Genomic DNA, 13,339 nt, shown 5'->3' with positions numbered 1-13,339 from the left:
GTTCAGAGGAAAATATTTGCCATCCTTAACTGGTCTGGCTTGTTTGTGACCCCAGATCAATTCTGTGATTGACTCCTAAATGCTCTCTGAAATGGCTACCAAAACATTCAGATATATCATCACTACTACATTCATATAGAGAAAAACAATACAACCAGACATCACCTGCTGTTTTGATTTAGCCACCAAATTTAGGGAAGACAAAGTTGCTCACGTCACTGTCAACAAAGTGCTTCTCACAGTAAGTTAGGAGAGCTGTCAAGCAATAGACTGATATGGTCATAGAGCTGTACCTTACAGTCAATGTTCCATATTCCTATCTCAATCCCTAGATGTGTCCTGTCCTATCAGTATGATAGACCCACCAGAAGTGGCAGTACAGTAGCATATAGGCAGGAGATAGTATTCCTGAGAATTTCACTCTGGGTCCATCAAATCTGTCATCAGTCGTGAGTGCTTCTATGCCCATGTCCAAGAGTGGCTTGCAGGCATAACTATAGAAGGAGCTCTAAAGAATATAGTGCTAGACTGGACCTGTAGCAGGTAATAAATAAACTAACATGTGAAATAAATCTTTGTCCTCGTGAGTCGTATGTGTCAGATACATTTGTCCATGTATATGTATATATGGTATACTAACTGCAGGACGGGTCCCTGTGGAGACCAAGTTCCAGCTTCACATTGATGACAGTGCCCACGATATTGTTGGCACTTGAGTCTATCTAATTGAGATAGATTCAAAACAGATATGCAGCAGAAAGCCCGGCAAGGATCAGATACTGTGGACCACCAGAAATGTACACTACTATAATCTATAATCTCATGCATATCCATCATTTTACCAAGTTTGGCCCATTGAAGGGAGCAGAAGGGAATTCTGAGTGTAGCACCAGTCATATGTAAAACTGATGGAAGTGTCAACCAAGTGAACAGTACAACATGTAAAAAAGGAAAAATAATCATTGGGTTGGACTGAAGCTTTATCCAGTCATGTCTAATTATGATTGATGACCAACAGTTAAATACCTAACAGAAGAAGAGATTCCAAGAATATCCTCAGTCTCAACGATGATGATGCCCAGCATCTGTGTGCAAAATAGATCTTGGCTTCCCCTCTAGCCTCTACCATCACAAAAGTCAAAAACCAGCCATTACATTTTCTGACATTACATGGAGTGAGCAGACTGAGAGCACTTGAGACAGTGATTATTGACCCAAACAACTTCCCAATTGTATTACTAAATAAAGACCTACAAACCAAGAGTACCTGCTCCCTTGCCAAGCTCTACCAGCACAGTTACATCAACTTGATAATGTGAAAATCTGCTTGTGTATGTCCTGTTCACAAAAAGCAGTCAAGTCCAATTCTAGAATTTGTCATGCCCTCTCAATCATCTGTAAAGTGATGGAAGTAATGATGAACTGTGCTACCAAATAGCACTTATTTACAAACAAGCTATTTGCTAATGCCCATTTTATGTTTTACCAACCTTAGCAGAACATTGATGTAAACATGGACCAAACTGAATCAGAAACAGGTTGATTATCACTGACAAATGTTGTTAAGTTTGTTGTTTTGCACCAGCAGTACAAGACATTAAAAACTACTGTAAGTTTCAAAAATAAATAAACAGTGCAAAGAGATGAGTATTGAGGTTGTGTTCATGGACTGTTCAAAAATCTGATTGTAGAAGGGAAGAAACTTTTCCTAAAATGTTGAATGTGGGTCTTTAGGTTCCTATACTTCCTTTCCAATGGTAGTAAAGTGAAGATGGCTTTTCCGTCATGCACAAGGCACAATTCAGAGATGTGGTGGAATTCTATCCACTGGTATGGATGAGTGCTGCTCGGACAGCTTCGTACCCCACCCACACTCTGTGTGTTATGGCACTGTTTACAAAACACAGTGCAGGTATCCCCTATGTACTCCAACAACTCTTCGCAAACCATTAGCCTTTGCCACCAGAGATGGTGAGAGCATCAGGCATGTGGGAACAACTCCCCTCCAAGTTAGTGCATTGGAAATATATCACTAGTATTTCAGTGTGGTTATGTTTAAATCCTCGAGCTCCCTGCTGAACAGCACTGTGGAAGTATCTTTATCAGACTTCAGCAGTTCAAGAGGGTGGTTCACTATCACCTTTGCAAGAAGCATTGCGTGCAGTAAATGTTGGCCTTGCTTGCGATGCCTGTAACTCAGAAAACGATTACATCTTTTAAAAATCATTTAAAATTCTATCAGTGGCACACTGAAATATTAATTCTTAAGGGAATAATATTGATCATGTCTGTTGAACTTTCATCCTTCTCATTCAGGACTAAAAGTCTTATAACTGCTAAGAATAATATTTAAGCCCTGGAGTTTTTCCAAGGTCAGTTGTGAAGTAGAAAATGGGGGGGGGGCGGGGCAAAAGGATTAATTTACTCTCTAGTTTTATTATTCCTTTGGGCAGATACATACAATACTGTGCACAAGTCCTAGACACATGTAAAAAAAAATTCTGTAAGGCAAAGATGCTTTCAAAAGTGAAGAAATGAAAAGTTACCAAATAACAAAAAAATTACTATCGAGAGCAGTAAACAGTAAAAAAACTAAATTAAATCAATATTTAGTGAGACTGCCCTTTGCCTTTAAAACTGCATCAATTCTCTTGGGTACACTGTCGTGCAGTTTTATAGGAAAATTGGCTCGTTCATTGCTCTAAGCACCTTGGGGAACTTGCCACAGTTCTTCTGCAGGCTTTGGCTGTCTCGCTGGCTTCTGTCTGCAGGTAATCCCAGGCAGCGTCAATGATGTTGAAGTCAAGGGTTTGTGGAGGCCATACCACCTGTAGCAGAACTCCTTGTTCTTTGCACTGAAGATAGTTCTTTATGACCTTGGCTGTGTGTTTGGGGACATTGTCCTGCTGCAGAATGAAGTTAGGACCAATCAGACACCTTCTTGATGGTATCGTGTGATGGGTGAAAATTCGCTACTTCTCAGCATTGAGGACTCCATTAATTTTCACCAGATCACCAACCCTGTTTGCAGAAATGCAGTCCTAAACCTGCAGGGAATCTCTGCTGTGCTTCACTGTTGGCTATAGACACTCATCTATGTCGCACTCTTCAGCTGTTCTATAGACAAACTGCCTCCTGTTTGAGCCAAAAATTTCAAATTTTTGCCATTTTTCAGCATTTCAATCCTTGTGTTTTTGTGTATAGATGAGTCTGTTGGCTTTGCTTCCAGTTTGGAGGAATGGCTTTTAGCAGCCAATTTTCCATGAAGACCTCTTCTGTCAAGACTTCTCTGGACTGTAGAGGAGTGTACCTGGGTTCCAGTGGTTTCTGTAGGTTCAAAACTGACAGTAGTGCTGGACTTCTTCCAAATTAGAAGGGACATCAGATTGATGTTTCTTGTGTCTGCTGCACTCAATTTCTGTGGCCGACCACTGCATTTCTGGTCTTCCACCTTGCCCATTTCTTTGAGCTTCTTCAAAAGAGCTTGGATATCACATCTTGAAACTTGTCTGCTGTGAAATTTCTGCTTGGGAGAGACCTTGCTGATGTGAAAGAGACCTTACTATCTTGTTGCTGTGCTCACTCTTGCGTAGAGTATAAGAGTTGATGATTTGAAGGATAAACTGTCACATCTGCCACACCCTCACCTTTTAGTTTAATTGGTCCTTCACTCAGTTTGATTCCTTCTGCACCCATTTTTGATTTGGTTCATTCAACTCATTGTGTCATTAGCGCCTGTCTGTTATCTTTGTTTAATCATGCACTGGGTTATATACCTAAAAAGTAATCTAATTTTTATTTGAAAAGTGGTCTGTTACTTAATATGTTACTTTCTTTAATGAAATACGAACATTTCTCTGTAATATTTTGTTTGGAAAATGTGCTTGGAAATCTAAAGTTTGCACTTTTCTACTGACACACTAATGCAGAAAACAAAAATAAACATCTAAAACAAAATTTATATGAAAAATCTAGGGTGCCTAAGACTTTTGCACAGTACTGCAGTTCTAGGACAGTAAAAGATTTTGAAATTGTTGTATTACTGGGATAAAAAGGCAAGATGCATATTCCATCATAAAAATATATAGTTGTCCTCTCTTCGACGGGAGTTCAGTGAAACCATCTCTCACTGCTCCCCATCTGTAATTTCTTCGGCTCTTCAACTTTTCGACCGCACTTTGACTCAAACTCGTTATCACAGCCATATATCCTTTCTTGGAACGTGCCTCCGTCGCCAACTTACTCCAGTTGGCTTTAGGATTCATTTCCAAGCCTCTCAATTTGGACCTTCTGAGGATCCCAGGTACTCACATTTTATTGACTCTGCCTCTCGCCACTTCTCCCGTCAAGCTCTGAAGGCGACGCTCTCCACCATGAGGAGGTACTTGGTGTCCCTATCCCAGACCCTTCCACACCTTCGGGACACTTTCTTCGCCATCTGTAATGGTCCTACCCGTTATTTCATCCTCCGTCAGATTCACGCCTGCAATCGCCGTTTTTTTGACTTTGTCATGTTAGGCAAAGATCGCAAGATTCTACATCTACGGACTCCAGAGCCTGCTGGCCCCGACGCTAGCAGGCATGAACTTCAAATTGCGGCCCCTGCCATTGATCTCGGCGGCTCCAACACCTCAGGACATATTCAAAACCCGGACTCCAGCAACGACCATGGACACATTCGAAGTGATTGCGCAACCACCAACTGCGACTCCAGCCTTGAACTCCAGGCCGGGTCTTTATGTGCTGCTATTGTGACTCCCGTTTCCCCTTCCCCCACCACCACTCCGCAGCCCCGTCTTCCTCAGATCCCACCGTCAACTCCTGGGCCCTCAGAGGCTCCATCTTCCTCTCACCCCAACCCTCCCCTCTCCACTGACACCCCCAGCCTCCCCCCTCCCGCCTCTGATCCCAGCTCTCAAGATTCCAGCCTTGAACTCCAGGCCGGGTCTTTATGTGCTGCTATTGTGACTCCCGTCTCCCCTTCCCCCACCACCACTCCGCAGCCCCGTCTTCCTCAGATCCCACCGTCAACTCCTGGGCCCTCAGAGGCTCCATCTTCCTCTCACCCCAACCCTCCCCTCTCCACTGACACCCCCAGCCTCCCCCCTCCCCCCTCTGATCCCAGCTGTCATCCGTGCCGGGTCTTTACCATCCCCTCCGACCTTCAACTGTCGGAGGCAGAATGCTCTGTTCTCAGTAAGGGCCCCTTCGCCCACACCTCAGCGAGTTCCGTGTTCGCCATGATGCGGAACTTTTCTTCCGCCGTCTCCGAGCCTACTTCTTCGGCAAGGACTCTTCCACCCCCACCGATGACCCCTTCTCCCGTCTTCAACCCTCCTCTTCTTCATGGACACCCCGCTCTGGTCTTCTGCCTGCTCTGGATCTCTTTATTGCTAACTGCCGACGGGACATCAACCGTCTCGACTTCACCGCACCTTGTCCCCATTCCAACCTCACTCCTTTGGAACGCTCTGCTCTCCACTCCCTCCGCACTAATCCTAACCTTATTATTAAACCCGCTGATAAGGAGGGTGCTGTTGTAGTCTGGCGTACTGACCTCTACCTTGCCGAGGCACAGCGACAACTCGCGGATACCTCCTCTTATTTACCCCTTGATCGTGACCCCACTAAGGAGCACCAGGCCATTGTCTCCCACACCATCACCGACTTTATCCGCTCAGGGGATCTCCCATCCACTGCTACCAACCTTATAGTTCCCACACCCCGCACTTCCCGTTTCTACCTCCTACCCAAGATCCACAAACCTGCCTGTCCTGGCTGACCTATTGTCTCAGCTTGCTCCTGCCCCACCGAACTCATTTCTGCATACCTCGACACTGTTTTATCACCCCTTGTTCAATCCCTTCCGACCTATGTTCGTGACACTTCTCACGCTCTTAAACTTTTCGATGATTTTAAGTTCCCTGGCCCCCACCGCTTTATTTTCACCATGGATGTCTAGTCCTTATATACTTCCATCCCCCATCGGGAAGGTCTCAAAGCTCTACGCTTCTTTTTGGATTCCAGACCTAATCAGTTCCCCTCTACCACCACTCTGCTCCGTCTAGCGGAATTAGTCCTTACTCTTAATAATTTCTCCTTTGGCTCCTCCCATTTCCTCCAAACTAAAGGTGTAGCTATGGGCACCCGTATGGGTCCTAGCTATGCCTGCCTTTTTGTTGGGTTTGTGGAACAATCTATGTTCCGTGCCTATTCTGGTATCTGTCCCCCACTTTTCCTTCGCTACATCGACGACTGCATTGGCGCTGCTTCCTGCACGCATGCAGAACTCGTTGACTTTATTAACTTTGCCTCCAACTTTCACCCTGCCCTCAAGTTTACCTGGTCCATTTCCGACACCTCCCTCCCCTTTCTAGATCTTTCTGTCTCTGTCTCTGGAGACAGCTTATCCACTGATGTCTACTATAAGCCTACTGACTCTCACAGCTATCTGGACTATTCCTCTTCTCACCCTGTCTCTTGCAAACACGCCATCCCCTTCTCGCAATTTCTCCGTCTCCACCGCATCTGCTCTCAGGATGAGGCTTTTCATTCTGGGACGAGGGAGATGTCTTCCTTTTTTAAAGAAAGGGGCTTCCCTTCCTCCACTATCAACTCTGCTCTTAAATGCATCTCCCCCATTTCACGTACATCTGCTCTCACTCCATCCTCCCACCACCCCACTAGGAATAGGGTTCCCCTGGTCCTCACCTACCACCCCACCAGCCTCCGGGTCCAACATATTATTCTCCGTAACTTCCGCCACCTCCAACGGGATCCCACCACTAAGCACATCTTTCCCTCCCCCCCTCTCTCTGCATTCCGCAGGGATCGCTCCCTACACAACTCCCTTGTCCATTCGTCCCCCCCATCCCTCCCCACTGATCTCCCTCCTGGCACTTATCCGTGTAAGCGGAACAAGTGCTACACATGCCCTTACACTTCCTCCCTTACCACCATTCAGGGCCCCAAACAGTCCTTCCAGTGAGGCATCACTTCACCTGTGAGTTGACTGGGGTGATATACTGCGTCCGGTGCTCCCGATGTGGCCTTTTATATATTGGTGAGACCTGACGCAGACTGGGAGACCGCTTTGCTGAACATCTACGCTCTGTCCGCCAGAGAAAGCAGGATCTCCCAGTGGCCACACATTTTAATTCCACATCCCATTCCCATTCTGACATGTCTATCCATGGCCTCCTCTACTGTAAAGATGAAGCCACACTCAGGTTGGAGGAACAACACCTTATATTCCGTCTGGGTAGCCTCCAACCTGATGGCATGAACATCGACTTCTCTAACTTCCGCTAAGGCCCCACCTCCCCCTCGTACCCCATCTGTTACTCATTTTTATGCACACATTCTTTCTCTCACTCTCCTTTTTCTCCCTCTGTCCCTCTGAATATACCTCTTGCCCATCCTCTGGGTCACCCCCCCCTCCTTGTCTTTCTTCCCGGACCTCCTGTCCCATGATCCTCTCGTATCCCCTTTTGCCTATCACCTGTCCAGCTCTCGGCTCTATCCCTCCCCCTCCTGTCTTCTCCTATCATTTTGCATCTCCCCCTCCCCCTCCAGCTTTCAAATTCCTTTCTCACTCTTCCTTCAGTTAGTCCTGACGAAGGGTCTCGGCCTGAAACGTCGACTGCACCTCTTCCTATAGATGCTGCTTGGCCTGCTGCGTTCACCAGCAACTTTGATGTATGTTGCTTGAATTTCCAGCATCTGCAGAATTCCTGTTAGTTGTCCTTATTATCCATTAACTCTTCATATTACCTCTTTCAGTAAGAGTAGTTTCCTTCAATGGAAATTGGTTTCAAGTTGGTTTTGGATTTATGTCAAAAATGTTGGATCTTCTAAACAGATCTGATTCTGACAGGTCAGCCTCTATACACTTTGCTATTAAGTATACTGGTACATGAATAGGAGAGGTTTACAGGGATATGGGCATAACTCAGGCAAATGTGATAGTTGCCAGGGATGAGTTGAGCTAAATAGGCTTATTCTATACTATATAATACTCTTGACTCTGGCTAAGTAATAAGTAAAAAGAGCCAAGTAACATCTCAAAACTGTTGCACCATTTATAAAATCATAGATGAACCTTTTAAAGTTCAGTTTACCACTGGATTCTTGGATCAGCTTGATAATTCAAGCTCATAGGACTAGATGTTTCAATCCCTTTGATAAGAAGAACGTAACTAGGTCATAGCATAGAGTTCTTGACGTGGGGCTTGATTCGTGGCAGATGCTTCCCGGGGTCATCAGGTAGGCACCCCTCTTCTTAGATGTTTTGTCAGTTTAAGCCCACTACATTTCCAGAGGGCTCAACAGTGCGACCAGGCATCCCCGGTGCACCCTCCTTCACATCTGGCCACCGATGGGTCATTTTACTCTTCATCCATAACTTGTGGCTGCTTCGCTCGGCTATCTCCGAGAGTTCTTTTATAGCTTGCCGCTGGCCCTGGCCTTGGACTCCCAATCCCTTCAGCAATCTAACCATGGAAATAGCTACAAATCGTCTGTAGCCAACCTCTACTGGGAAAGTCTGGACCTTCCATCCATGCTGCTTAGCATCTGTCGGCAGCTCAGTGTATCTTACATGTTTCCGCTCATACACCTAGCAGACTGTATCTTTCCAGGGCACTGTGAGCTCTGAGATTACTACAGCCTTCAGACTGCTGGATCACAAGACCAAATCTGATCTGAGGGTGGTAGTGGCTATTTCCGTGAGAAATATTAGCCTTTTGTCAAGGTCAACAGCCACGTTCCAGTCTCGAGCAGGTTCCAGTTTGCTTGACACCAACCGTGTCACTGGGGGAGGCACTGTCTGTCCTTGCCGGACAAAGGGAATGTGGATCTTCCAGCCATATGGGGCTTAGAGTTGTTATTCAGCCTTTGCTTCTCCACAATATGGCGGCCCTTGCACAGTATGGAAGAAATATCTGCCAGTTTTGGTTCATTTGGCCTCATTGTTACATTTGAATTTAAAATCTGTGAATTCAAGTTCAGCTGCAGAATTAAAATTTACAAACTAAAAATTTAAGCTTTCAGAGAGTAGAACTGCAAGAGGTATTCTCTTCAGTTGAGACTCTTTTTGAAAAAAAAACCTTCACCTATTCTCTCAAGGTATCAAATAAAAACAACATACAGGGAGCCCGGGGAAGGTGTGCTTTGTGGTCCTGGCGAAAATTTATTAATTGATTAGTAATGAAAAACGTAGATTATCTCATCATTGTCCCATTGTTGTTTATAGGGGTTTGCTGCTCTTCAATTCATTAGAGCAATGACTACATTTTGAAAGGACTGTAAAGTTTTGGAGAAATCCAGAGATAGTGACAAGCGCTGTTAAAATGAGCAAATGTATTGTAGTATTCTGCTGTCGTGCAGCAAATGGCCTGCTACTACTGTAGTTTGTAACTTCCTATATCATATAATTTTTCCCCAGATAAAGGTTCTTTGTCCCTTTGCGCCTCACATCGCAAAGGTTCAGAATAACCTTCTGCTGTCCAAATAGGTTAGATTACATAGATGCTAAGGTATCAATTCTACCATTATTTAAACCAAGTATTTCAGGTTTTTGTTTCTCTATTAGTTTTTCCAAGAATCAAATCTGTCATCAGTACTTGGCATTGGGTGGCAATCCCGAATAAATATTGTGCTGCACTGTTCTTTTCAATGCAGCTATCCTATAGAGTGAAATCTTGTAATTTTTAGAATTCATGGTAAGACCAACAAACAATCTGCTTATGTTTAGGTGATCCTGGAGAAAACAATAAAACAATCAAATATAAATTGTCAAGATTGAATAGCTAATATACTAATTGGGAAGGTGGTCCTACTGTAAAAACATTCTACCGAAATTGTCTAAGAACCATTGGATTTAGTTATGTGTTGGCACAAAACAATGCAGTGGGATTATTTTCATGATCAAATTGATTTAGAACAATGACTGCGAATTGTCCTTGTGAAGCTGGCACAATGAACATTACTATTGATTCACATATTCTAAGAGGATATGAAAAATATTGGCACAATGTTTTTTCCTGGTGAATGATGAAAAATGTATTCATGATGACATGCATAATTCTTATGTTTCTGTAACACACTTCTCCAGCTCCCAAAATTGAGCAAATATGCTCTTGCTTCATTTGTTAATTATAATAAGGTAGTATAGCAAATTTGTCTAATTTTAAGATTAGCAGTAAATAATGGGTTTATTTATTACTATCAAAAGTTAACATTTGATATCTGAATGTTGCTTTCTATCAGCTCTAGACAGAGCCTATTCAGCTATTGTAAGGACATTAAGTAAGGGGATGTTATACTTCTAGCAATTAATGCCAATTTAATCTGTTCTAGCACTCATAAATTATGGATTTCCAGGATTATTTTTTAACTTCTACCTTGAAATGTTTCAGGAATAATGGCTATTTTTGCCTTGCACTTATTTTCTTATAATGGTTCTTTTAATTTCACTTTGTTTTTCAGGATTCTTGGATTCCTGATTTGAAGATGAAATTGCAAAAATTTCTTTCTGCGAGTTTAAACGTTCCCAGTGCCCCAAGGCTGCTGTCTTTATTTGTATCCTTTTTTAAAAAAATCTTAATCTCCTTGAAAATGTTTATCTTTTATGACTGAGATTTAGTCCTCCAAAGGCAGGTATTAGAATAATACAGCACAGGAACAGGCCCTTCAGCCCACAATCTTGTGCCGAACTCACTAAATTAGTAATCAAATGCCTAACCAAACTTGTCCATTTTGCTTACACAGTGTGCATATCCTTATATTTCATGCACGTTCATGTGGCTATCTAAGAGCCTTTTGAACGCCTCCACCACTACCCTGGGCAGTGTATTTTAGGCACCCATCATTCGTAAATATCTCCTTTGAACTGACCCCATTTGACTTAAATTCATACTCTCTGGTATAAGACATTCCAATACCGGGGGAAAACTCCATCTTTACCATCCATGATCTTATGAATCTGTATAAAATCTTCCCTCAGATTCCACTACACCAGACAAAGAAAATTAAGATTGTCCAATCTCTCTTTATAGCTCATGCCCTCTGATGCGGGCAGCATCCTGACAAACTTCTTCTGCATCCTCTTCAAAGCCACAACATCCTTTCTATAATGGGGGTGACCAGAACTGAATGCAATACTCCATATGTGGCCTAACTAGAGTTTTATAAAGCTGCAACATAACTTTCTAATCTTTGAACTCCATTCCTCAACTTATTAAAGTAAGCATGCCACACGCCTTCTTTACCAGCCCATCAATCTGTGTGGCCACTTATGGATTTGGACCCCAAGATCTCTCTGCACATCAACACTGTTCAAAGTCTTGCTATTAATAGTGCATTGTCTTTGCACATTTGCCCAGACTAAACTCTTATCTGCTATTTCTCCACCCATATCTGCAACTGTGCTGTATCCTGCAATATCTTTGCCAATCTTCTGTGTCAACACCAATCCATATATCATCTGCAAGCTTACTAGCCTACCTATCTACATTTTCATCCAATTCATTTATATGGACCACCAACAGCAGTGGTCCCAGTACAGTTCTCTGCAGAACGCCCCTGGTCACAGACCTCCAGCCAGAATAAACCCCATCATCATTACCCTCTGTCTCCTATGGGCAAGCCAATTCTGAATGCATATGGCATATTCACTGTGGCTCCCATGCATTATAGTCTTCTGGATGACCCTCCCATGAGGGACAATGGTCAACACCTTACTAAAATCCTTAGCTCTACCTTTATCAATCATCTTCATCACTGCCTCAAAAATATCAAACAACTTAGTAAGAGTAAATTAGTAAATATTTGGAGTATAAGCAGTGGGGAGAGGATGCGTATAATGGAAAGATAAAATGCTGCAAATACTGATGGTTTAGAATGAAGGCACACAATAGTGAAAACACTCCGGCAGCACTTGCAGAGAGAGTAGTAGAGCTGAACAATAGTAATGGATATATAGTCCTTTTTCCGAGAAGATAGACAACAGATGGACATATGAACAAGCTAATTTATTAATTATTTGGCTGCTTTATTTTTCTGATGTTACTGTTTGTGGTTAGTCTCAGCCTTCTTACTTGAGGAAAGTTTAATTGCCTGTGAGATGGGTATGACAGAATATCTCATTTTGTATAAATTGCGAATAAGTGGGAGAGAGATGAAGAAAACAGAAGAAATACCTGTTATAGAATGGAGGTCAAGAGACAGTGAATGACACAAGTGATGGATAAATCTATTGATCTGGAATCAAATCTAATGAACCCCTGTTGCACTCTTTATCTCAAGTCTATTCTTTCTTAGGTTGGAAGACCAGAAATGTATAGTTTTCCACATACTCAAATCCTCTTGCCGTGTAAGCCATATGGCTTCCTAATCGCATGGTGTAACCACATGTTCACTTATGCCCATGTCCTTCTGAACACCAACATCATTCAGTCTCTCACCGTTTAAAACAATACTCCACTTTTCTATTCTTTTTATCTCCTCTTATTTTTTTTTATTTTGTATTTCATCTGCCTGATAGATATCCATTCATTCAGCCCATGAAGCCTTTGATGTTAAAACTTGGGGTACTAGCAGGATATAGAGGTTGTTAATTTATATTACAATTTCTATAAAAGTTAAGTGTTTGCTGAATGTAAAAGTAATTATCCTTGACCTATCTTTCAAAGAAAGAAAATGGACACGAGTACAAAGGTAATGCTGTTCAATTTAATTTGTGACTTTTAAGATTGTTATTCATTATTTTCACACAAAAGATGGTGAACTTGTAATCATCCAGACATTACAGAAACCTTTTAATCCTTTTTTGGGGTGAAAATTTAAACATTTGACAATTTACTACAATTTTCAGATGATTTTCGATATTTTCAGCTGCTTGCCCACTTGAATATTTTATTTGAATAATGGTACAAAAATACTACTGTCTTTTGAAAGTCCAGTGGTATAAAAAAATTATATAAACAAAATTATTCACTGACAGTGCCCATCTTATTGTGTTATATAGTATTCCATTGTATAAATGGAGTAACTGGTCCGACCGGTTTATGTTGATGTTAATGACCCAATTTACCATCTTCCCATCTTTCCTCATTCAATCCTGGTGTCTTGAAATTGTTGGAGACGTGTTGATAAAAACAGTGTGTGCTGAATTTTGTAAGTTTTACATAAGGCCTTCAGTTCATAAAGCTGGGAACAAAATAAAGAAGTAGATCATGACCCAATATAGCATGTCCATGACTCCTCGTGGCAAGTTACAGTCATGCTTGAGTATTTGTTATTTGGGAATTGTCTGTCATCATCACCAGGGGGTTTCACA

General features: G+C 42.5%; 1 protein-coding gene across 9 annotated transcripts in view; it reads left to right on the top strand.

Annotated features, from left to right (window-relative positions):
* Window positions 1–13,339, top strand: part of LOC134345281 (lisH domain-containing protein ARMC9) — a 150,451-nt gene that overhangs the window by 15,687 nt on the left and 121,425 nt on the right. For all 9 annotated transcript variants that reach the window (XM_063045701.1, XM_063045708.1, XM_063045706.1 and 6 more), the window contains exons 6-7: window positions 10,489–10,581; window positions 12,693–12,717. In XM_063045701.1, the coding sequence (XP_062901771.1) occupies window positions 10,489–10,581; window positions 12,693–12,717 (118 nt within the window). The remainder of the gene's footprint in view (window positions 1–10,488; window positions 10,582–12,692; window positions 12,718–13,339) is intronic.

Source organism: Mobula hypostoma, chromosome 4 (genome assembly GCF_963921235.1).
Source record: "Mobula hypostoma chromosome 4, sMobHyp1.1, whole genome shotgun sequence".
In the NCBI taxonomy this organism is placed as follows: domain Eukaryota; kingdom Metazoa; phylum Chordata; class Chondrichthyes; order Myliobatiformes; family Myliobatidae; genus Mobula; species Mobula hypostoma.
Note: the sequence above shows the minus strand (reverse complement) of the source record. Positions and strands in the feature narration are given on the sequence as shown.